Raw genomic sequence first — 27,311 nt, 5'->3', positions numbered from 1 at the left:
TTTAACAGTCGATTTTTAATAAAACGATTCTACAACTTTAAAGTTGCGATGAAATAATCGATATTTCACAAAAAAAGTCATCAATAAAATACAGTACTTCAATTATTTAAAAAATATTTCGAATTTGTGATTTCAGACCAATACTCTTTTTCTTATTTCGAACAAAAAATTATGAAATCTATTTTACACAATCGATTGTTAAGCTATCGATTCTGCAACTTTAAAGCTGTAATAAAAAAAAAATTATTTTTTTTCGAAATAAATCGATTTTTTAGAAACGATTAATCGCCATCATCGATTGCCTTCAGTCGATTATATTCGATTGAGAAAAATCTAATAGTTCCTTCGATTGCTGCAACACTACTAAAAAATAAAAAATGTAGACTTACCGACATGCAGCTCATTGTAAATATCTCAATACGACGAGTTCCAGATGAAAAAAAATATGCGTTGTCCTTAGCCAGTCTGACAAGAATGTCCATCAGATTCATGTTTGTTTATTACACTTTTCCGTTATTATGTCTTTTTTTTTATTATCGATCGAATAAATTATTTTACGAACTTTTTATAGCATGTTCACTTATTGTTTACAACACTTAACTTATTTGAAGGACATTAAAAACAAAGAATTCACTAAACTGACTCACCCGTTCTCGTATTCATTCAAACATGATACAAAAACAAGCAACATAAAATATTTTATAAAAATAAATACGAATAACATAAATAAACTACGACTCACACGTATAATTATTTTCAAAGCATGTATTAAAACTACTTAATTTTACGAAACTTATTAATAAAAAGAAAAAAGCCAAATAAGCTTGCAAATAAATGCCCAAAAAAAATCAATGGAGATATTTACAATGAAAGATAATGATGAAAAAGATAATAAGAAATATTATGAAACTCGTGAAAAAATATCACACCAGATAGAAAATAATTTTATATGAATTATTAATTTTTAAATTGCAAAAACAACATTCTCAATATCTACTTACTGTTAAAAACACTGATTCAATAATTCAAACACTCAATTAACTTTATATTCTTTTGTAAAAGGAACGAAAACTTGATAATTTAAATTATTTTCTTGCTGTTTTATCCTACTAACCTATATATTTATTGTCGACCGGCCGTACGAAAAAACAACGTATTCAAAATATTTCCGATACAGCGACTCGTAGTACAGACATGATAGTGGCTGCCATATTGATATTTTGCTCCGTAATGTTCTATACATGGGATAGAGTGAGCTGCCGAAGTAACACTAACACGCGCCAAATTTATACTAAGCCAGTAAAATATTTTAACACAATGGAATAAATAGAGCTGATGTTGAATAGTTTCCCGGGTAAAAAAAATTATATATAATACTATGTATTATATAACCCGCATGAAAAAAACTTATACTCTGAAATTATATCAGATAATTTAATATTTATTATATTATAGTATAATTTAGAATATAAATAATTATATATTTAAAAATAACTACTTTTTTGCCGTTTTCAATATAAAATTTTATATTTTAAAAGTATATCAATATAATATATAATTTTATATTTTGGCATATATTATCATCATAAAAACTCCATATAATATTAGATTATATAAAAAAAATATATGTCATTATATAGTATCAATTTATAGGTTTATATACATTATGATTTTATAATTCAAATTATATTATTAACAGTATAATATAATATATAATGCTCGTATATAAGCTTGTATATATTAAAAGATATACATGACACTTTTGTGCTTCGAAAAATTTTCAGTTCCATGAATGCTCTTTCGGTATCCTCTAAAACTTATTTTATTTTGAGTAATTATTTTTTTATATTAAAAATTAATCATATAAATGAAAATTTATAGTCATAACGACTCTCTCTACAAACTTCCTTTCAAGTTCGATCTACACACTTAATTTACTCGAATAAAATATATTCTCATTGATACTCACAATCATCGTCAAACTAAAAGTCTTTATTTTTCATATTTTATTTTATATTTTTAGATATATAATGTATTATATAATACAATATACAATTCAATATCTTGAGATTCTCCCACGTCAATTATATAAAAAAATATATTTAACAATATAATATTTAATATATAAAAAAATATATTCCATTATATATCATTCCAATATTTGTAAATTTATAATGAATTTTATAAGTTAAAAATTATATTTTATAATTACATTACATATTATGAAAATATGTATATATTTTTTTATAATTTAAATTATAAATCAAAGTATAACTTTGAATTTATATAAATATTATATTTTATTATACATACATTTTTGCCGTTTTATAAAATTATATATTTACGGTATATTTTTTTATATATAATCAAAATATATGTTATTTTCATGCGGGAATTATATACGAAAAATTGTCCGATCTAATTATGTATGAATCGTATATAACTATAGGGCGTTCCACGCCAAATCAGACGGTTTTAAAAATTTTGATTTTTGATTTTCTCAATTTTGTGATATGTTTTAGTACCCCTCAAAATAATGACCTTGAAGTTAGCCGACACCCGCAATTTTAAAAATAAAAAATCTTATAACTTTAGAAAAAAAAAAAAATTTTTAATTTAAAAAAAATGCTCGTGTACATTTTTCAATTTTCTAGACGAGCATTTTTTTAAAAAGATTAAAAATTAAAAACTAGAGGTAGAATTTAAAATTAAATTTTAAGATTACTTATTTTTTGTTTAAAAATTTTTACAAACCTTATTACTTTTTGATTTTTATATGCAATTTTTCGAAATCTTGATAAGTGTTTTTTTTATTTTCCCGTTTACTGCTATTTTTAACAGTTACCGGCTATTTTTAAATAAAATATCTTGTAATTTAAAAAAAAAACAAAAATTTTTGAATTTTAAAAAAATACTCGTGTAGATTTTTTAATTTTCAAAACGTGTATTTTTTGTGAAAGATCAAAAATACCCGAATTCTTAATTTAAATAAAAATTCATAAATTTGTAAGTAATTAAAAGCGAATTCGTTTTTAAAATTTTTTGGAGCTTGAACTCAAATTTATAGTAAATTTCGAGATCTTTTTACTTTTTCAGCGAAACTATCAGACTTATCCCAAAATGGGATCGGCCCCCACTCATAGTCATAAATACGGGGGCCTCCGACTGGAAATTTTGTCCTTTTTTTTTCAAATTTTTGTTTTTAAATGGCTTTTATAGAAAAAAATATTTAAAGTTTTTTTTATAAAGATTTTGGAATTTTAAATTTTAAATCAAGTTTTTAAAAATGTTTATATCCTTTGATTTTTTTCAAAATTTTGTATTTTGAACTTCTACTTATACCTAAATTTTTAGCCCGGTCCAGTAATGGGATCTCCAGAACTACTATTTATTTTCGATTTTTGAAAATTAAAAATAAATTTTTTTTTCTGTAAATCATTTTACGCATTGATTTTTGACATTGTACACTCATATTTTGATTATTCTAAATAAATTTTGATACTATTTCAATTATTGTTAAATGTTTGAAGTCAATAAATAAAAATTCATTTTATTTGTTTATAATTATAACTCTCTTTTTAATTTATTTTTTATTCTCTTAAAAATTTTACACAATTGGTTATTTTGTGATGCAGAATAGTCATGTATTTCCTACGTTTTTTGCGATGATTGTATAAAGTTTATGGGTTTCTACAATGAATGAGCTGTACTGTATCGAAAGTCTAATTTTTCTTTTGCATTTAAATAGTCTTTCTCCTGTGAAAATACCCTGATTAAGAAAAACGATTTAACTCATGCTAAGTGTATATCTATATTAGGGTGTGCTATTTTAGAGCAACTTTTTTTTTCAGCATACTGACAGCTTCTACACTTGCAGGAAGATAAAATAAGATGCCTGTTAAAATTAGAGTCCTTAATATTCATATTAACAGGTGTCTCATAGCGATTTTCTATTTCCCATTTGAATTACATGGGAAAAAATGAATTTTAAGTTTGGAATTTTATACCTCGGCAATGGCTCATTGTACAGATAAGTTCAGAATGAATTTTTGTAGGGAATTAAAAGCTCTACAAAAAAGTCTCTTGTCATTTTTCGATAAATCGATCTGATCAAAAGTTATTGGAGCTCGAAGTAAAGTTGGAGATCTTTTTACTTTTCCGGCGAAACTATCAGACTTATTACAAAATGTCATGAGAACTTTTTTGTAGGTAATTTTATTGTCTATAAATTATTTCTGATAAAGTTTTTTCAATTTTCGCATAACTTCCTAGTTATTTCGATTTTAATGTCCTACTCTTGCAATCGATCAGAACACTATTCTTTTAAGAGCTCGGCCTTAATAATACGAGGAGCCTCTTCGTGATTTTTGATTTCCTATTTAAATGACAGGAAAAAAATTTTTAAGTTCAGAATTTTATACCTCGGCGATGGCTCATTCTACAGATAAGCTCAGGATTTATTTTCGTCCGGAATTATAAGCGCTCTATAAAAACAGTCTCTTATTATTTTTTGATCAATAAATCTGTTCAAAAGTTATTGGAGCTTGAAGTCAAATTTATAGTAAATTCGAAATCTTTATACTTTATCGGCGAAACTATCAGACTTATCACAAAATGTCATTGAATCATTTTTGGAGACAATTTTATTTCCTACAAATTATTTTAAAAAAGTTTTTTCAAATTCCGCATGACTTTCTTCTATTTTCATTTTAATGATGATCTCTTAAAAAACGTAGTGTTCTAATCGATTTCAAGAGCTTGACATTAAAATGAAAATAACTAGAAAATAATGTGGAATTTTACAAAACTTTATTAAAGATAATTTGCAAGGAATAAAATTGTCTACGAAAAAATTCCCATGACATTTTGTGATAATTTTGCCGGAATTGTCTGATAGTTTTGCCGGAAAAGTATAAAGATTTCGAATTTACTATAAATTTGACTTCAAACTCCAAAAACATTTGAACAGATGGATTTATCAAAAAATGATAAAAGATTTTTTTTGTAGAGCGTTTAATTCCCTGCGAAAATATGATTAAATATAAATATATGTAATAATATATATATTTATATATTATGTATGAATCCAATTTGTTAGGTTCTTCTGCACTGGGAAGAAATAATTATATACTCAATTTGCTTTTTAGAATTTCATGTCTTTATTAATAAATTTCTATAAGGAACACATATTTAGACGCAAATCAATTTTTGGCTTACGTGATGCACGTACGGGCTTTTGACTTGAAAAATACATATATATCTTATTATTAATCACTTAATTATATTGCCTTAAAAACTTAAAATCATATAACGAATTATGTATTTTTATTGAAAATTAAATTCAAATTGCATTTTAAGCATTATCATAACAATATTTAATCAAACACTACCCCGACTAGAAATTTTTAGGAGAGACCCATTGGGCCCTTATTGGGATGCCCTATAGGGACCCAACACGGGGATGTCACGCAAAGGCCTATTGGGCAGCCCCAACTGGCTCCTTATTGGGCAGACCCAAGTGGGCCCCAATAGGGAAATCCCCAAGAGATCCCACTAGGGTACCCCTGTTAAAGAAAATATTAAAATGTGAAAAAAACTAAGATAATTTTAATTAAATGCAGGTGACTGCTGGGCTCGAACCTGTATCCTTCCGATTCAAAGTCTTTGATGCTGTCCACTGCGCTGACCCACGTATGTGAACGTGCGAGTGTAAATAGTATATTTATTATGATACCAAAGAATAACAAATGAAGAAACGAAAAATAGTATTCGGAGTGTACAGAAAAAGTTTTCAACTGCCGTTAAAAAAAAAAAAAATTTTATTTTTTGCGGCCAAAAAGAGATACCCCCTAAAAAAGGTGAAAAAATTTTTTTTATTTTAACGTCGGGATTTCCCACTTAGGTCCCACACAGAACCTAGTTGGGAAATACTGACCATGAATTATTTTATTTTTGTTTGGGATTTCCCGATTGGGTACTGTTTGGGCTCTCATAAGAATTTCCCTATTGGGAATGCCCCATTGGGGCCCAAAGAGGTCCAGATACATACAGTGGGCGATCCCAAAGTAATTTCTATTTGGGACCCTGTTTAGAAAATCTCATATAATCCAATTCCCATAGAGATTTTATAAGAATGAATGAGTTCTATGAGAAGTGTGCTACACTGAAAAAAAAAAAACTTGTTTCAAGTATCTGCATCTTTGTATCCCCCCGAGAAAAATATTTGTTTAATCTTAGTAAAAATGTACTCCAACCAAGAATATTTTCTTAAAATAAGTATACATATTCTTAAATCAAGAAAATATTACTCGGTTGGAGTATATTTTTACTATGATTAAACAAATATTTACACGGGGTGATACAAACACGCAAAATCTTGAAAAGAGGTTTTGTTTTCTCGGTGTATAAGGTAAAAATCCTAGTACCCGATCACTCCATGTATTTGTATAGATAATATATTTAGTGAAATTCAGTAAATATAGATATGCATATACATGAGTGATCGGGTACTAGTTCCCTGATCGAGTACTCAGTCTCTTACTTTAATTAAGTATAAGGCCTTATACATACAGCTATAACTCTAGTAGCAATATTGATTAATTCTGGAGCGAATCTTGAGCAAGTCAAGGAGAATACAACGAAATATTATATCTATATTAGGGTGCGTCATTTTGAAGCAACATTTTTTTTTTTTTCAGTGCATGTGGAAAAAATCACAGTTCAACACAAAAAAAAATTTTCGCACAAGAAAAAAAATTCTATGTCGATTACAGACCTAGCTCATTGAAAAATTCAATTTCCCATTTAAATAACACGGGAAAATTTTTTTTTTTAACTTTGAGTATTTTCAACTAGTTATACTGAAAAAAATAATCGTTAGCTGCTAGCGATTTTTTTTTTTTAGCAGTTAGCGATTTTTAATCGTTAGCTGCAAGCGATTATTTCGCTAGCAGTTAGCGATTTTTTCGCTAGCTGCTAACGATTTTTTCGCTAGTAGCTCGGACGGTGTACTTTTAACTCGGTGTGAGTGTTATCTTATACACCGTTCGGTGTTATTATTATTATTAAGCTACTAGCGGAAAAATCGTTAGCAGCTAGCGAAAAAATCGCTTCCAGCAAACGATTAAAAATCGCTAACTGCTAAAGAAAAAAATCGCTAACAGCTAGCGATTATTTTTTTCAGTGTAATAAATCTATTAATCGAATAGACTAATACATATTTTTGTAGAAAATTGAACACTACAAAAAAGGTTTTTTATCATGTTTGATAAATCCATCTGTTCAAAAGTTATTAGAGCTCGAAACAAAGTTGGAGATATTTTTACTTTTCCGGCGAAACTATTAGACTTATCACAAAATGTTATGAAGTCTTTTTTGCTGACAATTTTATTCTCTACAAATTATTATCAGTACAATTTTTTCAAATTCCGCATCGTTTTCTAGTTCTTTTCATTTTAATTTCAAGCTCTTAAAAAAGTAGTGTTTTGATCGATTTCAAGAGCTTGACATTGAAATGAAAAGAACACACACGTGCATACACACTCAAACACACCAGCGTACACGCACACACATATACACACTAGGGTGTTTCATATTTAGGCGATATTTTTTTTTTCTGCCCTACCTGAAAAACTAACAATTTATAGAACAAAAAAAATATTCCTGCTTGAAAAAAATTCTGTCAATTAGGGGCTTAGCGCAGCGAAAAATTCGATTTCCCATTTAAATAACATGGGAAAAAATTTTTTGGTTTGGAATTTTATACCTCGGCAATGGCTTATTGTAGGAATAAGCTCAGCATACATTATTGTAGGAAATTTAACGCTCTTCAAAAAAAGTCTCTTATCATTTTTTGATAAATCCATCTCTTCAAAAGTTATTGGAGTTCGAAGTCAAGTTAGAGTAAATTTCGAGATCTTTTTACTTTTCCGGCGAAACTATCGAACTTATCGTAAAACATCATGAGATTTTTTTTGTAGCTAATTTTATTTTCTACAAATTATCTCTGATAAATTTTTTTTAAATTCTACATTGTTTTCTAGTTATATCCATTTTAATGTCAAGCTCTTAAAATCGATCAGAACACTATTTTTTTATTCGTCTATTAAAATCAATTTTTAGTTTGTAATTATTTAAATCAAAATATTTAAGTCCGGAAAAATTAAAAAAAATATTTTTTTGATGCTTCCAATTATTTCATTAAATTTTAATTGTCCAGACAAAAGAATAAGATTTTTTTGTCCTTAGTTAGCTGATGATTCTTCCGTACCCCTACCTCTAATTTTAATCTCATTCTATCTCTGGGATGACTATACCTCTTATAACGCGAATAGACAAATCTAAAAGTGAACTTTTACATTTAAAAATAGGATAGGTTAATTGTAATATCCGTCTGCTAATAGACGATGCATTTAAAGACTTCGATGTACTAATTATCGGCACGAATAATTTTATAAGTAAATAACTATGGAATCTACGAAAATAGATAATTTTGTAAATTTTTATAACTTCATAAATATATAAAAATATATATTAGTAAGATTAAAAAATTAAAAATAGAAATTAGTGGACTCGCACCAATCTGATTATAATTTCAAAATTGTTTTCGAACTTGAAATTGTTTTCGAAAATTTTAGAATTTTCATTTTTAGATACTATAATATTTTAGATTAAAAATGAAGTAGAATTATAGCATGGCATGAAATTTGAGTTTTTGTATTGAAAACTGTATTCTAATAATAGAACAATGGCTTAAAGTTGCTATTCATTTCATTTCCCGCTGAGAATAAGATTGAAAATTTTCAAACAAAGTAAGATACTATTTTTTTCAAAAATTTTATAGTAAAACTATAAAACCGTAATTTACTCAAAATTGGATCCACCAGCGTCTCTTTAATCAGCTCTGGAACTCAATAAAAGTTTCTAATCCCGGGAAAAAATCATCACACCTGATCATGCCTGAACATTTGCCAGCCATGAGCCATGCGTGATCATCCTTGGTCAGGCATGATTATGCTTTCTCATACATGACCACGCATGCTCACGGCTGGCGAATATTCAGGCCTGATCAAGCACAATCTTTAGAATTATTAAAAAAAAAACGAATTAACATTTAAATTGTAATTCGTTCTAAGAAATCGTATTCTGGTCGATTTTATTTGCTTACTTTTAAACGCAAAAAGAACTTTTAAAAATTTCGGAAACTTAATAGAAGATAATTTGTAGGAAATGAAATGATCTACAAAAAAGGTCTTATAACATTTTAAGATAAGTCTGATAGTTTCGCCGAAAAAGTCAAATAATACTGAAATTTACTATCAATTCAACTTTGACCTCGAATAACTTTTGAAAAATTAAATTTATCGAAAAACAATAAGAGACATTTTTTTGTAGAGCGTTCAATTTTCAACAAAAATATATATAGATTTTTTTGATACACTGATTCCCTGGTGAGCAATAAAATTTCAAACTTTCAAAAAAAAATTTTCCCATGTTATTTAAATGGGAAATCGAAAAATGCGATGAGCTATCTCTAAAACTTGAATTTAAGAGCCGATCTACTGACGGAATTTTTGTTTTGACATATCCTATCAATTTCTGGTAGTGCCCAAAAAAAAAAAAAAATTTTGTTTTGCCACTGCTCCATTTTTGGACATTTAATAATTCATTTTAATTAATAAAAAAGTTAGAAAATAATTTCATTCTAATACAGTAATTAAAATGTCTTTGAACGAATTAAAAAAAAATCAATTATGTTGTTGCGTAAATTGCAAATTATTTTATTAAAATTTTCAAGTGGCCAAAACTGGCCCTAAAACGGCCAAAAACGGTACCTCTACCCTGTATATATTGTGACGTTAGTGGTGTGCTGACTTGCCGACTGTTTTTGCAGAAGGAGGCCGCTTGAACTTTTGGCGCGAGTCTATTTTAAATTTAAATAACGGAATAAAAATTCCGCCTCCTTACATAGTCATGCTGTTGATGGTGTCCTGCTACTCTTCCTATTCCCATAGTTTGAACAGTGTGGCAGTATGTCTTTCACCTTTCTTCTCTTTGTTTCTCTTGACCAGGTTTGTTCTGCTTGCATGAGCTTGAGAGTCGGTTCCAGCTGATTTTGTATTTTCGCCATTGATCTTACCAGCAATGTCTGGTGAGGGATGCAGCTCTGCCATTCAATTCCGGCTCTGCTGCTATATGTATAGCAATACATTCAGAGGTGTACTAACCAGGGACCCTGTAATCTTTATCAGGGTGGCGTATTGGGTTCTTTGGACCTGTATGAAGTTTGAACTCATATACACGCCAAGTTTTTTAACTTCCCGCTAAGAAAATTGCAAATTTTCAAAAAAAGGGAAGTTATTGGTTTCGGTCCGATTTGCGAAAATCGAAATTTCATCAGATGTCGACATTTTGAGGTCCTAGGAAGCTATTCTGACTATTCCCGGGTGGATGTCCGTGTGTATGTGTGTGTGTATATATGTGTGTGTATGTGTGTGTGTGAGATCTTTTTTTTGTCTGAGGATATCTTTGGAACGAATCAACCGATTTGAAGGTACTTGGTGGCAATCGAAAGGGCTCACCAAAACTTAGACTTGATTAGATTTTAGGGTAGATCGGTCATGTAGTTTACGAGTTATACGAAGAATAAAAATTAAAAATTTTTTTTGTTTTTGGTTTTTTGCGTATAACTTATAAACCACTTGCCCAATTCACCTCACGTCATCAGTTTTAAGTCTTGTTGAACCCTTTCGATTGCCACCAAGCTATCCAAAGATATCGTCGGACAAAAATTATAATTTTTCAGTGAAGCTATGTTTTACCGGCCGAACAAATTTTTGAGCTCGAAGAGCTCAAAAATTTACAAATAATAATGTTTCAGAGTTCCCTGAGCTCGAAAACCGCGGGAAGTTTTAAGGCTGGCCCGCAGGGTCAGGCGGTTTTCAGATTTTTTTGTATGTATTTCTTTGAACTTTTACTGCCTTTATGATTATCCATACAAAATATATTATACATATAATTTCATTAGATTGAACATATATTTTATATATACAAAAATCGGCCAAAAGTTATATATTCCATATATATTCTATTTATATTTTTTTTATATGTAGCGTATTTTCGTTTATATTTTCAGTATATTTGACGTATATTTTTGTTATATTACGTTTATATATGATTTATATGTAGAAATATTTTTTTAATATATTCGACATATAAATTTTTTCCATGGGGGTAGAGCAAAGCAGAATTTTCGAAATTTGGAATAATATTTTATTTTTTTAATAAATGATCATAGTCATCAATGTTTTGTAAAGGTAGATCCTACTTTATCTGTTCCTGTGATTTCGACCGACTTCTCTTTGTCCAGTAGCAGCATCTCAGATAAAAGGAGCTTCGAATTAGTTCTTATATTTAGTATAGTTATATGCACACTACCTGGATTCAGGAATAGAAATGGTTAAGGATAATTTATTTTATTTTAATTTAATTATGATTATTATAAAATGTACGGACTAGATATGTAGGCTTTGCTTGGAATCCAAAAGGGTACGGCCTGCAATAACAATTATAGTAAGAGTATCAAGTGTAAAGTCAAACTCTATCTGCCCCGTCACAGTTTTTAAGTAATAATATTATTTTTAATTAAACTTGTATTCATATGAATAAATTTATGCTATTAAAATTTATTTATTTTCAGAAAATATATATACATATCAGTATCTGAAGTGTGAAATTTTTTATTGTTTCAACATTTTACTGTTTATATGTTTGTAGATGTTAATGAAACTGTTTCTTCTTTTTCTAATACATTATTGGTCTCTTCATTTTGAAAAAGTTTTTCATTCGTAAAATATGCTGATGAAAAATCAGCCTCTGATACAACTTGTCTTTGATATCTATAATAAAATATATTAATATAATTATATAAATATTCCACAACACTATATTTGTTTCAAAGTTAATTAATGTTAATAATGGCTACGTACACTGTAAAAAATTCGCGGAGTAAATGCGGATTGAATCCGGAGTGAATGCGGAGTGAATGAATTTTTAATTATTCACTCCCCTCGGAGTGAAATTCACTCCGGAGGGGAGTTTTCGCGGAGTAGATAATTTTTTATTAATTAAATCCCTCCGGAGTGAAATTCACTCCGGAGCGGAGTTTTGTAAATATTATTAATAAAAAATAACTCCACTCAATAAAATCGAAGTAAAAACTCGCGTATTACATTATTGATCAGCTGATACGCACACACATACGCACTAGGGTGGGCCGAAAATCCGCTTTTTTTGAATTTTCATTATTAATACCAAAAATATTTTTCTTTTTACAAAAAAAAAATTTTTCGGAAAACAAAAAAAATTTTAGGTAGATATCTTAGGCTCGCCAAATCCCGCTAAAGTTAGAAATAAATAAATTTTTATCAGGTCTGTTTCAGGTCTGAAATTCAGGTCTGAAATTTTTATGATAAAATTCATGTTTTACCCTGAAAAAGTGATAATATCTTGAAAAAATTTCATTTTTTAGAGCAAAATTGCAATTATCTCGGTAACCATCAACTTTACATAATTTTCTTATATGACCTTTTTTGTAGAAAATTAAATTCCCGATAAAACTAAGTTGGAGAAAAAATTTTAAACAACTTCTAACTTTAGCGGGATTTGGCGAGCCTAAGATATCTACCTAAAATTTTTTTTGTTTTCCGAAAAATTTTTTTTTTGTACAAAGAAAAATATTTTTGGTATTAATAATGAAAATTCAAAAAAAGCGGATTTTCGGCCCGCCCTAATACGCACACACATATTTAGACACACACGCACGCACACATTTGCACACACACATTTGTACACACACGCACACATTTGCACACATCCGAACACACACAAGCACACATTCGCACACACGCACACACATTGTTTAGCAGTTTAATATAAATTCATATAAATTTATTTAAGTATTCAAACTCCGGACCGGAGTGAATTGGAAGTGAAATAAAATCCGCGTCACTCCGCAATCACTCCGCTAAAAAAAAACTCCCAATTCACTCCGCATACGGAGTTATTTTTTTTAAAACTCCGAGTGGCGGAGTGAATGCGGAGTGAATTCGGATTTAATTTCACTCCGGATTCACTCCGGATTTTTTACAGTGTAACATTTAACCCGAAGACAAAATACCCGCGACAAAATACCCGACGACAAAACACCCGCAAACCAAAATACCCGCGACAACCATTAGATGTTGAATATCTTTAATATTGTATTTAGACAAAAAAGAAATTGTAATTATAATGTATATAATATTAAATAAATTAAAAAATTAGAGTATAAATCCCAGTGACAACTGATCCCCACGACAATTACTCCCAATAATATAATTGTATCCTCAAAATAATAAAATGGAGAGAAACGCAAATAATTAATTTTTTTAATTACACATTTTTTTTTCACGAACAAATAAAATACTAGTAACAATCGTTATTAATATATAATATTAATAACAATTATTATTATTAAATACGACTTTTGTGTGTGTGCAATTAAAAAAATGTACCCACACATAAAAAAGTGTGAAAAATAACGTCTTTTTTTCACGAATTTCGTGTGTGTGAAATTAAATCAATGTACCCACAATCAAAAGGGTGTAAAACATCGCGCCCTTTTTTCACGAATTTTGTGTGTGCAATTACAAAAATATACCCACACACAAAAAAGTATGGAAAATAGCGCCCTTTTTTCATGAATTTTGTGAGTGTGCAATTAAAAGAATATACCCACACATAAAAAATGTTAAAAGTTGTACTAGGTCCCTGAACCCTATCGGGGCTTTGCCCCTGGACCCCCTTATTGAAATACTCTTTTTTCACGGAAAAAAAAAAAACAAAGAGATTTTTTTCTCCGTTCTTTTTTTTTTTTTTTTAATTAATTCTCGGGATGAATTGTCTTGGTCCCAAAAAGCATCACACCGTGTGGCGAGAGTTTTAAATTGCGGGTGTTTTGTCAGGGGTGTTTTGGTTTGCAGGTTTTTTTGTCGTCGGGTATTTTGTCTTCGGGTCAAATGTCGTGTCACCGTTAATAATGACATAATGTGTGTGTGTATTCATTGTATATGCAATATAATAAACCCTGACCTTTTTCTTTTATAATAATAATAAATTAATCCACTGACACTAATAATAATGAGTATTGATAGCGGAATAGTCCAAAACATGTGTGATAATAGTTTAATTTTTTTTTTCATTTCAATCGGATGTGATTCCCAAGTAACTAAATCACCTTTTTTCGAGCATATGTTTTCTTGCTCACATAGTAAAATAATAATGACGTATGAATCACCCCCACATAGTAAACAATTGGTAATATTATTGTAAGTACGATTATCCCCAATAGTAAATGAACGATTTGCTATATTATGAGCCTAAAATAAAATATAAAAATACAATTATTTATAAGAATATGTCTATAATTTGAATGCAGAATATAAGATTAAGAATTATTTATTTACCAAAAATGAGCCAGCAAGCCATGCATTTTCATTGTATTCGAGTTTAATATTTTGTTCTAAAATATCATCGAGTTTTGTGATATTATCACACAAGGAAGTAGTGCTTTTTATAATAATATAAAGCATACTGCCATGGGTGCTATTAACTATAGGTGGTACAATTAAATCGATAGTTAAATTTTCTTTATTTTCTGAAATACGTGGTTCAGACTCAAAAGCCAAAGTACAACTTGTTGTAATTTCAACGCTTGTTATTAAACCTGGTATTATATTTGTCATTGCTTGTATCGATATTTTATAATATGAAGATGAGAAAAGATATAACTGAGTAGAATAATCGGTTTGATATTCATAAACTGGAAATTCCACTTCTTTAATTGAGTTATTAAAAACTGATTCATTTTCCAGAAGAGTAGAAAGTATTTCTTCTTTAATTATAAATTTTTTTAATGGCCCGCCAGTAATTAAAGGATGTTTCCATTTCAGTTCCACGACTCCTTTTTCCATTTCTTTTATTGAAATTATTCCAGGTGCATATGGTGCTACATTTAATGATTAATCACGTTTATTAAATACTCTGGTAGCAAAATATTATACTGTCGATATAATAGCATTATATCCCGACTAGAATTTTTCATAAGGGCCTGACGAGGTCCTTATCGGGTTAACCTTATTTCAAATAAGGTCCCGATCAGGGTATCCTGACGAGGATCCTGATATGGATGTAACGCTTAAGACCCATGAGGTCCTTATCGGAATTGCCTTATCAGGACCTTACCAGGATATCCTCATCACGTCCTTATCAGGATTGCCTTATCAGGTCCTTACCAGGATATCCTCATCAAATCCTTATCAGGATTACCTTATTAGTAATTATTTTTAAAAAAATATTTAATTGCAAAAAAAAAAATAAGAGAATTTTAATTCGATCGAGAACGTTATCTATTGTATTGAGAGCATTAATTAGAGGGAGTAAACATATTTATTATTGATGAAAAAATCCCGATAACTGCTGGGCTCGAACCTGCGTCCTTTCGATTCAAAGTCCTCGATGCTATCCACTGGGCTGACATACACAAGTGATCTTGAAAGTGTAAATATAATATTCATTATGATGTCAAAGAATAACTGATGAAGAAGTAAAAAATCTGTGCTACAATGATTGACGTGATTTTTATATAATATTCTTTTGTACTTTTTTTAATTTTTAGCCTGTAAATGAAATATTTAAAGGGATGGGATAACTATTTTTTGAATAAGGATATCCAGATAAGGTCCTGATCAGGAACTCGTCAGGTTGACCCGATGGCAAATAACTTTTTTTTTAATGAAGATATCCTGACGAAGTCCTGATCAGGAACTTGTCAGGTTGACCCGATGGCAAATAAATTTTTTTTGAATAAGAATATCCTGACGTGGCCCTGATCAGAAACTCGTCAGGTTGACCCGATGGCAAATAACTTTTTTTTTAATAGAGATATCCTGACGAGGTCCTGATCAGGAACTTGTCAGGTTGACCCGATGGCAAATAACTTTTTTTTGAATAAGGATATCCTGACGAGGTCCTGATCAGGGATTCGTCAAGTTGACCCGATGGCAAATAACTTTTTTTTTGAATAGGGATATCCTGATGAGGTCCTGATCAGGAACTCGTCAGGTTGACCCGATAGCAAATAACTTTTTTTTGAATAGGGATATCCTGACGAGGTCCTGATCAGGAATTTGTCAAGTTGACTCGATAGCAAATAACTTTTTTTTGAATAGGGATATCCTGACGAGGTCCTGATCAGGAATTCGTCAGGTTGACCCGATGGCAAATAACTTTTTTTTTTAATAGGAATTTCCTGATGAGGTCCTGATCAGGAACTCGTCAGGTTGACCCGATAGCAAATAACTTTTTTTTGAATAGGGATATCCTGACGAGGTCCTGACAAGGAACTTGTCAGGTTTGCCCTAATAAGGCAAACCTTATATTAACCTGATAAGGTCCTTATGGTACTTCAGGCAAATCAGGAAGAAATTCTAGTCGGGATGTATTAAGGAATTATTATGATTAAGATAAATGTTATAAAAACTATGAGCTTCAAAATTTTTATTACGAAAATACTATTCAATAATTAAAAGCAGTAAAAAATTTTAATAAAATTAAAAGTTACACACGAAAAGATTGGAACACGACTGATTACTGTTCTGCACCCGACTCAGTACGGTGCTGGAAGAAAATACTCGATTGTGGTGCAGCACCACACTGATTACTGTGCGGGACCTGACTGCCCTGATTAAAAACTCCGATTGAAACCAATGAATTCTGATTGAAAGTCTATCGGATTTCAATCGGAATTCAGCGGTTTCAATCGCAGTTTTTAATCAGGGTGAGTCGTGTGCGCATATCACTCAGTCAGGTTCCGCACAGTAATCAGTGTGGTGCTGCACCACAATCGAGTATTTTCTTCCAGCACCGTACCGAATCGGGTGCAGAACAGTAACCAGTCGTGTTCCAATCTTTCCGTGCAGGTAAATAATTTTTTCTGACAGACACTTGAAATGTACGACATTTAGCGCCTATAGCCGGCAGCTAAAAATATTAGATAACAGGGGTTATCAGATATTTTTGGCTGAGTTTTTTTCGCAAACAAAATCTCTAAATACAAAATACAGACTGTACATCGATGCACTACTGTCTAATCTAGCGAAGTGTGTGCTTCAATTATTTAATAATATTCGTTTAAGAGAAAAACTCGGCCAAAGTTTTCATTTACTGCACAAGTGCAACAAAAATATTACCGTTCGTAGACTTGAGTGTAACAGAGAGATAAGTGCGAACCCCTGATAAGATACAGCTGGTAAAAAAAGATACCTATACGTTCTAATAGTGACGTCATTAACGGATCAAAAAATATTTTTCGGTTACATGTGCGATAGCAAACGACCAAAAAATATCGAAGTAATATAACGAGCCATCTTGTGACAAAATTTATTATCATTTTAATTCGTACACTTACCGACTTCTCTCTCATTTTCAACAAATACTCAAAACAATCTTACCAAATAAATAAACGCGGGCTTATAACCTGCCATTTATAGGCATCAAATGTAGTATATTTCAAATATCTGTCACAAAAACTAATGTATTTATCTAGTATAATCGAGTCTAAGACGCTCGTGTCTTAAACACGATCGCACTCGATAGATAAACTACTACTTTCTATACGAAAGCGAGGATCTTCAAAGTTCTATTGGCTCTAGAAATAGAGTATCAATACATGATTTTCGTGATTTTGTCAAAATGTAAATAGAAAAAGAGTCTTATTGATGATATCAAAATAAAAAAAAATTTTTTGTTGTGTTTTAAATATGCTACACTGAGAGAACAATTTATTTGAGCCAACTAAATAGATTTATTTGACTGAACGAAATCATTTATTTCATTAAAATATATATTTGTTAATAGTTAACAAATCTTTGTTGAAAAAAATTCCATTACGGTTGGTGGCGCTGTCAAATACAGATTTGTTAACCATAAACAAATCATTATTTCATTCAAATGAACCATATGTTTGTCTCAAATAGATACTAATTGGGTCCATTCAAATATGGGATTTATTTGCCTGAAACAAATCTCATTTGGCTCAAATAAATTGTTCTCTCAGTGTAAGAGGACATTTTACAATTGATTTGTTACCAAAACATCTTCAAGATTATTATTTCAAAAACACTTTCTCTTCATCATTATGATATAACAATTGTTACGTTCTGGCTTCAATTATATTTAAATATAAATTTTCGAATTTTTTTTTGGGCAATACATAATAAAATTTTGGTCACTCTGATGAAGAAAAATTCCTCAACAGAGTAACTAAAGCAGATAAGCGATTTCCGCGAACACCGTCGTGGCCCGTAGTCTCAACTCATGACGAGGCATGAGACCCGGGCCTCGACGACGTTCTCTAGGGTAACCTGAGATGCGACGTTGGACGATTTATAATTTTGTAATTTTTTTGTACTGGATCTGCGGAGACAGAATAGTCAGTCAGCCGACGAACATCTAGGGCCCCGGACCTCTGTCCGGTGACCGACTGACTTGAAATTTAATGTTTTATTGAAGAATATACTTAAATTCATTTTAAATTGTGTATTATTTAAAATTAAACCCTTCAACCAAAATTTAAAAACTATTAGAGTCGAACAGTGACATCACAGGAAATCTATAGATTTTCCAATGATGTCTACCTGGGAAATATTTAATTCTTATCTAATTAAATAATAAATAATATGAATTAACATTTAGTCAGAATGTTACACAATATTTTTAATTTTGACGCTATAACTACCCTCGCAGATTTGAATCACGGTGGAAACACCTTGGAAGTGGAAACACCGTGGATCCACCGTGGTTTTACGGTGGGTTTGTTCTATTTCACCACCGGGTATACACAGTGTATCCACTGTGATTACGCGGTGCATCCACCGTGATTCCACGAGGGTACCCTCGCAGATTTGAATCACGGTGGAAACACGGTGGGTTTGTTCCATTTTACCACTGTGATTACACGGTGTGTCCACCGTGATTCCACGATGGCTTGACCACTGTGTATACACGGTGTTTCCACTGTGATTACGCGGTGGATACACCGTGGAACCACGGTGGTGAAATAGCACAAAGCCACCGTGGAATCACGGTGGATACACCGCGTAATCACAGTGGAAACACCCTGTATACACAGTGGTCAAGCCACCGTGGAATCACGGTGGATGCACCGCGTAATCACAGTGGATATACTGTGTATACCCGGTGGTGAAATGGAACAAACCCACCGTAAAACCACGGTGTTTCCACTTCCACGGTGTTTCCACCGTGATTCAAATCTGCGAGGGTAGACATTAACCCTGGCGGTTTGGAATCACGGTGGAAACACGGTGGATTTGTTCCATTTTCCCACCGAGATTACAAGGTGTTGCCACCGTGGTTCCACGGTGTACCCAAAAAATCGGTTACACAGTGGGACCACGGTAGTTACATCGTGTAATCACGGTGGATACACCGTGGAACCACGGTGGTGAAATGGCACAAACCCTGGTGAAAATTTTTCGGACTTTTGTCCGAAAAAGTCTTTAGAACTCTGCAAAAGTCTTTAGAACTCTGAAAAAGTCTTGAGAACTCTAGAACTGAGTTTTTCAGACAGAAGTCCGAAAAATTTTCATCAGGGAAGCCACCGTCGAATCACGGTGGATACACCGCGTAATCACAGTGGATACACCGTGTATACACGGTGGTAAAATGACTCAAACCTACCGTGGATCCACGATGTTTACGATTCCACGGTGTTTTCACCGTGATTCAAATCCGCCAGGGAAATCGTTACCTTGTTCCTCTCGTTGATATTCTATTCTATTTACATCACCAGGTTCTCTGACTCCTTTATTGTATGCTCTTATCTATAATCAACAGTTTAAAAAATTATAGGTCTGTAACTAAAGTCATATACTGATTTAATTTCAAATTATTTGTAGTAAAAAAATAAAAAACAACGATTTTACTTCTATAAACTCTCTTTTTCCAAAAGGTTGAGCCACTCTTTTACACAATGAGTCATTCCATAACTGACATGTTTCGTTTGGATAAACATAAAAAAGATCAGTTGTTTGAATATAGCTGTCTGAAAATCTGATACCATAATAAATGATTTCTCCATTATGTGGTGGTACTGGTTCTTGCCATCTTAAAGTTAATGTTTTGTCCTGTTGATTAACTTGAACAATTTCAAAATTTTCAACTTTCGGTGGTGCTATTAAAAATTTTTTCATAAAAGTTAATGAAACTTATTAAGTGCATGTTGTTTATAAATAAGGTACCCGCGGGTAATAAGGCCTGTCGGGTAATAAGGCCTAAGTGACAGAAATGATATTTAAAATAATCACCTCCACTAAAGGCTACTCTAGTAGAAGGCTCTTGCATAGAGATGTTACAACAAGTTTATAGAGTCCCGATACCACGTTCCCTGTCTTCTATATTTCATCATCCGTCATATGCTGTCGTAGCATAAAAAAACAATCTAATCTTTCGACTCTTAAAAAGGATACTGATAGTTTTAAGTGCTGTTGAGCAAAGCAATCTAGTCTTCTGACTCTTAAAAAGTATTGTCGCTAAATTTAAGTGATGATTTATCTCTAATACCAATTTTATTAAGTATAGTTTAACTATTACAGTTTATTTAACCCGTACCCACGTGAAAATAACATATATTTTGATTATATATAAAAAAATAAACCGTAAATATATAATTTTATAAAACGGCAAAAATGTATGTATAATAAAATATAATATTTATATAAATTCAAAATTATACTTTGATTTATAATTTAAATTATAAAAAAATATATACATATTTTCATAATATGTAATATAATTATAAAATATAATTTTTAACTTATAAAATTCATTAAAAATTTAGATATATTGGAATGATATATAATAGAATATATTTTTTTATATATTAAATATTATATTGTTAAATATATTTTTTTATATAATTGACGTTGGAGAATCTCAAGATATTGAATTGTATATTGTATTATATAATACATTACATATCTAAAAATATAAAATAAAATATGAAAAATAAAGACTTTCAGTTTGACGATGATTGTGAGTATCAATGAGAATATATTTTATTCGAGTAAATTAAGTATGTAGATCGAACTTGAAAGGAAGTTTGTAAAGAGAGTCGTTATGACTATAAATTTTCATTTATATGATTAATTTTTAATATAAAAAATAATTACTCAAAATAAAATAAGTTTTAGAGGATACCGAAAGAGCATTCATGGAACTGAAAATTTTTCGAAGCACAAAAGTGTCATGTATATCTTTTAATATATACAAGCTTATATACGAGCATTATATATTATATTATACTGTTAATAATATAATTTGAATTATAAAATCATAATATATATAAACCTATAAATTGATACTATATAATGACATATATTTTTTTTATATAATCTAATATTATATGGAGTTTTTATAATGATAATATACGCCAAAATATAAAATTATATATTATATTGATATACTTTTAAAATATAAAATTTTATATTGAAAACGGCAAAAAAGTAGTTATTTTTAAATATATAATTATTTATATTCTAAACTATACTATAATATAATAAATATTATATTATCTGATATAATTTCAGAGTATAAGTTTTTTTCATGCGGGTAGGCCTTATTACCCTACCGTAGTAAAATTAGGCCTATTCGTATGGTTTTTGTCAAAGTTTAATTTTTTGTTTGTTCATGGTAAACATTACCATTACTCCATTATATTTTATGGCTAATGTATTGAAATAAAGATTAATGATACATTTCGATAATTAAATGTAATATTTTCGATTCTATTCAAAATCTACCTTAGCTAGGCCTTATTACCTACCGGTACCTTTTAAAAAAACTCACGGCGTGGATCAGTAATAAATGTCAATTCGGAGTAGGCAGTTTCATTATGGATTCCATTAGGACTGTGGATTACATGTATTCTAATTTTGAAATTTTCAGCTCCATATAGATTTTCATTATGTAAATTAAATGAATATTCAGAAATATCATATCGAGTACTATAATGTTGAACATATTCACTTAAACCAGTTATAAATATTCTTGCACCCCATATATGTCCAGTAATTGTTGAACAATCAGCTGGATTGCTCCATGTTATTACATTATTTTTAAATTTAAGATCATCAAATGTTTCTGAAGGTATTTCTATTGTAATTTATTGATTGCGTGTTATTAATTAGCCATCAATTAAATTATTTTATATATTTTTTTTTTTTTTTTACCATTCTCCTTAGTTTCGAATTCAATCCTGACCGAGTCTCCTAATTTTGAATTAAATGCTTCAACTTCTACGTCATATAAAACGTATGGAATCAAATCAGTAATTTGACTTGATAAAGATTTTTCAGAGATAATAAAAGAACGAGATGGCAATAAATGTTGAGGAGAATCTAAATAATTTTTTGTGCATCCTAAATAATATAGAACCTAAAAAATAAAATTTAAATTTAATATTTCGATAAAAAAAATAGTATATTTTACACTTCGGGCAGTAAAGTAAGAAATGTCTCAGATCTCATGTAATCCCTAGCGGATCCGAATTACGGTAAATACATTGATTTACCGTAATTTACCGTAATTTACGGTGCCTAGCAGAATTACCGTAAATTACGGTAATCTACGGCAAATTACGGTAAATTGCCGTAATTTACCGCAATTTGACGGCGCCTAGCAGAATTACCGTAAATTACGGCAATTTACCGTAATTTACCGTAGATTGCCGTAATTTACGGTAAATTACTGTAATTTACGGTAATTCTGCTAGGCACCTTAAATTACGGTAAATCACTGTATTTACCGTAATTCGGATCCGCTAGGGATTGTTGGCCGAAGGAAAGCCGAGGTCAACAAACATGTGATCTGAGGCTTTCTTATTTACTGCCCAAGGTGTAAATACTATTTTTCTCCTCGACGGAGGCGGAAAGCGGAAACTTCGTTTCACACAGCGGGAGAAAAGTTGACGCTTTTCGCCCGGAGGGGAGAAAAAAAATTATTTTTTGGAGTATAATTATCGTTACATTAATTTTTAAATTATAGCCAAGTATTTTTCCTTTAGGAAAATTAGGTGGAAGCCACTCAATTTCAGCTACACTAGTATTTACATTTTTGCAATGTAAATTTACAACGGCCGATGGTTCTATAAAAATGCAAAAAATATTTTATTCATAAATTTTTATCTTTTTAAGTACCCTGATTAAACAAAATGATTAAAAATGATTTCACACGTTAAATGTCCATAAGAGACAGGATTAGAAATGATTTGAAGGATTAAAAAGTATTTAAAATGATTAAAAAACAAATCATTTTAAATCATTTTTAATCATTTTGTTTAATCAGGGTAATCAAATCTTTATATACCAGCTTCAAGTGTCTGAACTACTTGGCAATTATTAAATTTTGCATCGACACTATTTATGCATACATTATAATATGTGTATGGTTGCAAATTATTCAATAATATTGGAAATGTTTCAGGCATATGATTTGTTGCTATCAAAGTAGATTCATTGTTAATCGATATCATTTCAAGTTTTACTGTATACCAATTATCAGGGCAGGAATAAATTCTCTATAAAATTTAAAAATATTTAATACATTATAGCTCAATTACATTAAAAAATATTACTCTACCTCTTCATATATCCTTTTTATTGACAAACTGGTTGTATTAGGTTCAATTGTAAATTTTTTATCCCCTACATATATGCATATATATATATATATATTGGAGGTGTGTAAATAGTTCAAACTCACGAATTATGCACAGAAAAAAATAATTTCTTGGCGCAAGAAATATTTTGTATTATGAATTGAAGAAAAAAATTTTTCTTGGCTCAAGAATTTTTTTCTCGCCTAAAAAATTTTTTTCTTGTTCCAAGAAAATTTTATCTTACCCCAAGAAAAGATTTGTTTTCACTTTATAATACAAAAAATTTCTTGGGTCAAGTAAAAATTTTCTTAGAACAAGAAAAAATTTTTTGCGCCAAGAAATCCTTTTCTTCTGTGTATGTATCGAATAATTCGGAGTGTCGAATTATTCGAAAATTTACGAATAATTTCAAAATTTTCTTTAAAACGACTTGAAACTGCAATAGTTTTTCGAATAATTCAAATTTTTGTCAGAGATAAATAGAGCTTATAGACACGAACGAAAATAGTATATTACACTACAAGGGCCGAAAATTCAACTTTCGGCCCTTGTAGTGTAATATACTATTTGGTTACTTTAAAAACTAAGCTCTCCATTAAACAAAAACTGAATATTTGAAAGCTGATGAGAATTTTCTCCATTCGAATCGAGTAATTTGAAAAGTTACGAATAATTCAAAAAGATTCGAATAACACCAGAAGATTAGAATTATTCAAATAGTTTGAATTATTCTATTCGATTTGATTCGAACCCGATTCGCACATCTCTAATACATATATATATATAGTATATAAAAAAATAAAATTATGATAAAAAAGTTAATGTTTTTTCATGATACCAGCATCGAAACTTCAAGTTCCAGTGTCTCTACAGCTAATCGTGTAACAAGCTAATTTCTGTCTGCTGACACTAAAACTTTAAGTTCCAATGCAGGTAATCATGAAAAATATAGTGTGACACAGGATGGAACACGATTTCAGACCGAGGGTAAAGTCAGCCAGCTTCACCCTAGTCTGAAATCGTCTTGTTTTATTCCTATTATCACACAATATACTATACTAAAGCACTTACAATTACACAAAGTCGTGAATGATTTCCAGGGACTTTCCAAAAGTTTATGTTGATTTATATTGTACTCTAGAGTCATTAATGTTCTTATGGAATAGCTTTCGCCAGCATTTAAATTATTAAACATGAAATAATCTTTCGTCATGGTATTTTTAACGTTAATGAGTTCATCTGATACTACTATACTTTGTCTTTTTTCTTTTTCTAAATTTGACTAAAAAATTAAAATTAAAATCTGATTATTGACAATACTTATTAGATTATCAATATTTATTTACGTAATACAATGTTTAGATTTATAAAATTACCTCAATTTCAAATATAATCAATAAAGCGACATCATCATATTCATTAATTTCAGATAAAGTTACTTGAACAGATGTTTCATTGATGAAGTTAATAGTTGGAGCTCGTGCTTCAACAGCTTTACCGAAAACAATAAATATACATGTTCTTAAACAATGTCATGTGGCAGTCAGAATGGAAGCTAGACCCTTCCAAATTTATAAAATAAATAAAAATTCGCATTGTTTAAAAAATAATAAAATGATAGCAAAAGTTTAGTTCAAAATAAAAAAAGAAATCTGTCTATCGGTTGACCCTGCGGGCTAGCCCTAAAACTTCCCGCTGTTTTCGAGCTCGAGGAGCTCGGAAACATCGTTGTGAATACATTTTCGAGCTCTTCGAGCTCGAAAATACTTTTGTATGCCATTGTATTCGAAACAAAATTGTTTTTGGGCATTTCTATCTCCCACGATATCTCGTGAACGAATTAACCGATTTTGATGGTTGAAGCGGCAATCGACGTATTTTATCGAGTTCTAGAGCTGATAACATTTTGGAGTTGTTTAGTTCAGTTGTTTTAAAGATATTGACAAAAAACTGTTTATCATCGTTTTTTTCTCGCGCGATATCTCTTAGACAAATGATTCGATTTTGATGGTTGAGGCAGCAATCGACGCGTTTTAATCAATTCTAAAGCTGATCAGATTTTGGAGTTGTTTAGTTCAGTTGTTTTAAAGATATTCGCAAGAAACCGTTTTTTACCATTTCTTTCTCCCACGCTAACTCTCGAACGAATTAACCAATTGTGATGGTTGAGGTCGCGTCGACGCGGCTTATAAAATTCTAGAGCTGATTAGATTTTGAAATCGATCGTTTAACTCGTTTCTGAGATATCAATAAAAAACTAAAAAAAAAATGTTTTTTTTCGTAATTTGCCAATATTTTCGAGTCTACTTGACCAAATGATCTGAAATTTTCAGAAAAGTTGATGGCCAACAAGCTCTTTCGATTGTCACCTTAACCATCCAAATCGGTTCATTAGTTAAAAAGTTATAGACCGGTCACACACATACATACACACACACACACACACACACACACACACACACACACACACACACACACACACACACACACACACACACACACACACACACACATACATAAATACAGACACTCGTACATCATTCTGAAAATAGTCAGAATAGCTTCCTAGGACCTCAGAACGTCGACATCTGATGAAATTTCGATTTTCGCAAATCGGGGTGAAAACAATAACATCCCGAAATTTTGAAAATCATCGATTTTCTTAGTGGGAAGTTAAAAATTATCATTTTTCTTTTATTTTTTAAATATTTAATAGTCATCATAAACTTCGAAAAAATAATTGTATAAAATTGTACAACTGAAACCCGTCATCTCACTTTGACACACATTTAATGAAATAGAATTGCTACTAAATAGAATTTTGAATAGAATAGAAATGAAATAGAATTTTCTACTAAAAATTTGAATTTTATAAAATAAAAAAATCTGGAAAATGATTGACCCCGCGGGCCATTCCCAAGGCTTCCCGCTGTTTTCGAGCTTGTGAAGCGCGCACACACACACACACACACACACACACACACACACACACACACACACACACACACACACACACATACACACACACACACACACACACACACACACACACACACACACACACACACACTCGGACATAATTATAAAAACAGTCAGAATAGCTCCCTAGGACCTCAGAACGTCGACATCTGATGAAAACTTGATTTTCAAAAATTGTCAATTTTCATGGCGGAAAGTTGAATAATGAATATTGAAGTTTGTTGCTTGAACTTTTATATGCATTTTACGGAATTGAGACATGACTTTGAGTTAAAATTGATATATTTACACAATTTGCGCAGTAAACGCAAATCGAATTTTGAATGATGAGTGCGGGGTGAATGATTTTATATTTATTTAATAGTATAATATTTTATAGAATTTTCTCCAGAGAAGAGATTAGCTAAAAAAAGAACTCTATTGTTTACTTGGTATGCAAAGTAATTTTTTTTAATCTTTGGAACTCCAAGTAAAAATGGATTTTCGGTATTTTCAAAATTTTCATAAATCATTTATGAAATATACGGCGGATTTCGCTCATCTTCAAACTAAAACAGTA

General features: G+C 30.4%; 3 protein-coding genes across 6 annotated transcripts in view; all 3 read right to left on the bottom strand.

The window, feature by feature from the left end:
- LOC130669309 (neuronal calcium sensor 2) overlaps positions 1 to 1,135 on the bottom strand; it is an 89,536-nt gene extending 88,401 nt beyond the window's left edge. Inside the window, exons 1-2 of the mRNA XM_057472111.1 lie at positions 1,002 to 1,135; positions 390 to 600 (exon numbers count right to left, since the gene is read on the bottom strand). The gene's annotated coding sequence lies outside the window, so the exon portion shown is untranslated. The remainder of the gene's footprint in view (positions 1 to 389; positions 601 to 1,001) is intronic.
- LOC130669308 (neurocalcin homolog) overlaps positions 1 to 1,273 on the bottom strand; it is a 131,687-nt gene extending 130,414 nt beyond the window's left edge. Inside the window, exon 1 of one of the 3 annotated variants that reach the window (XM_057472108.1) lies at positions 1,115 to 1,273. The gene's annotated coding sequence lies outside the window, so the exon portion shown is untranslated. Of the gene's footprint in view, positions 1 to 1,001 lie in introns of all 3 variants that reach the window. The other 2 variants (XM_057472107.1, XM_057472109.1) reach the window with 2 other exon arrangements.
- Positions 1,274 to 11,671: 10,398 nt separating this feature from the next.
- LOC130669842 (uncharacterized) overlaps positions 11,672 to 27,311 on the bottom strand; it is a 28,120-nt gene continuing 12,480 nt past the window's right edge. Inside the window, exons 9-21 of one of the 2 annotated variants that reach the window (XM_057472951.1) lie at positions 25,150 to 25,265; positions 24,845 to 25,055; positions 23,755 to 23,819; positions 23,482 to 23,692; positions 23,142 to 23,260; positions 22,347 to 22,551; positions 21,964 to 22,269; positions 20,043 to 20,290; positions 19,868 to 19,940; positions 15,529 to 15,588; positions 14,505 to 15,046; positions 14,131 to 14,417; positions 11,672 to 11,897 (exon numbers count right to left, since the gene is read on the bottom strand). In XM_057472951.1, coding sequence (XP_057328934.1) covers positions 11,762 to 11,897; positions 14,131 to 14,417; positions 14,505 to 15,046; positions 15,529 to 15,588; positions 19,868 to 19,940; positions 20,043 to 20,290; positions 21,964 to 22,269; positions 22,347 to 22,551; positions 23,142 to 23,260; positions 23,482 to 23,692; positions 23,755 to 23,819; positions 24,845 to 25,055; positions 25,150 to 25,265 — 2,579 coding nt within the window. In that variant the 3' untranslated portion in view covers positions 11,672 to 11,761. The remainder of the gene's footprint in view (positions 11,898 to 14,130; positions 14,418 to 14,504; positions 15,047 to 15,528; positions 15,589 to 19,867; positions 19,941 to 20,042; positions 20,291 to 21,963; positions 22,270 to 22,346; positions 22,552 to 23,141; positions 23,261 to 23,481; positions 23,693 to 23,754; positions 23,820 to 24,844; positions 25,056 to 25,149; positions 25,266 to 27,311) is intronic. The other variant, XM_057472953.1, reaches the window with a different exon arrangement.

The sequence above is a fragment of the Microplitis mediator genome, chromosome 6 (genome assembly GCF_029852145.1).
Source record: "Microplitis mediator isolate UGA2020A chromosome 6, iyMicMedi2.1, whole genome shotgun sequence".
Taxonomy (NCBI): Eukaryota; Metazoa; Arthropoda; class Insecta; order Hymenoptera; family Braconidae; genus Microplitis; species Microplitis mediator.
This window is presented reverse-complemented; position numbering and strand designations above follow the sequence as displayed.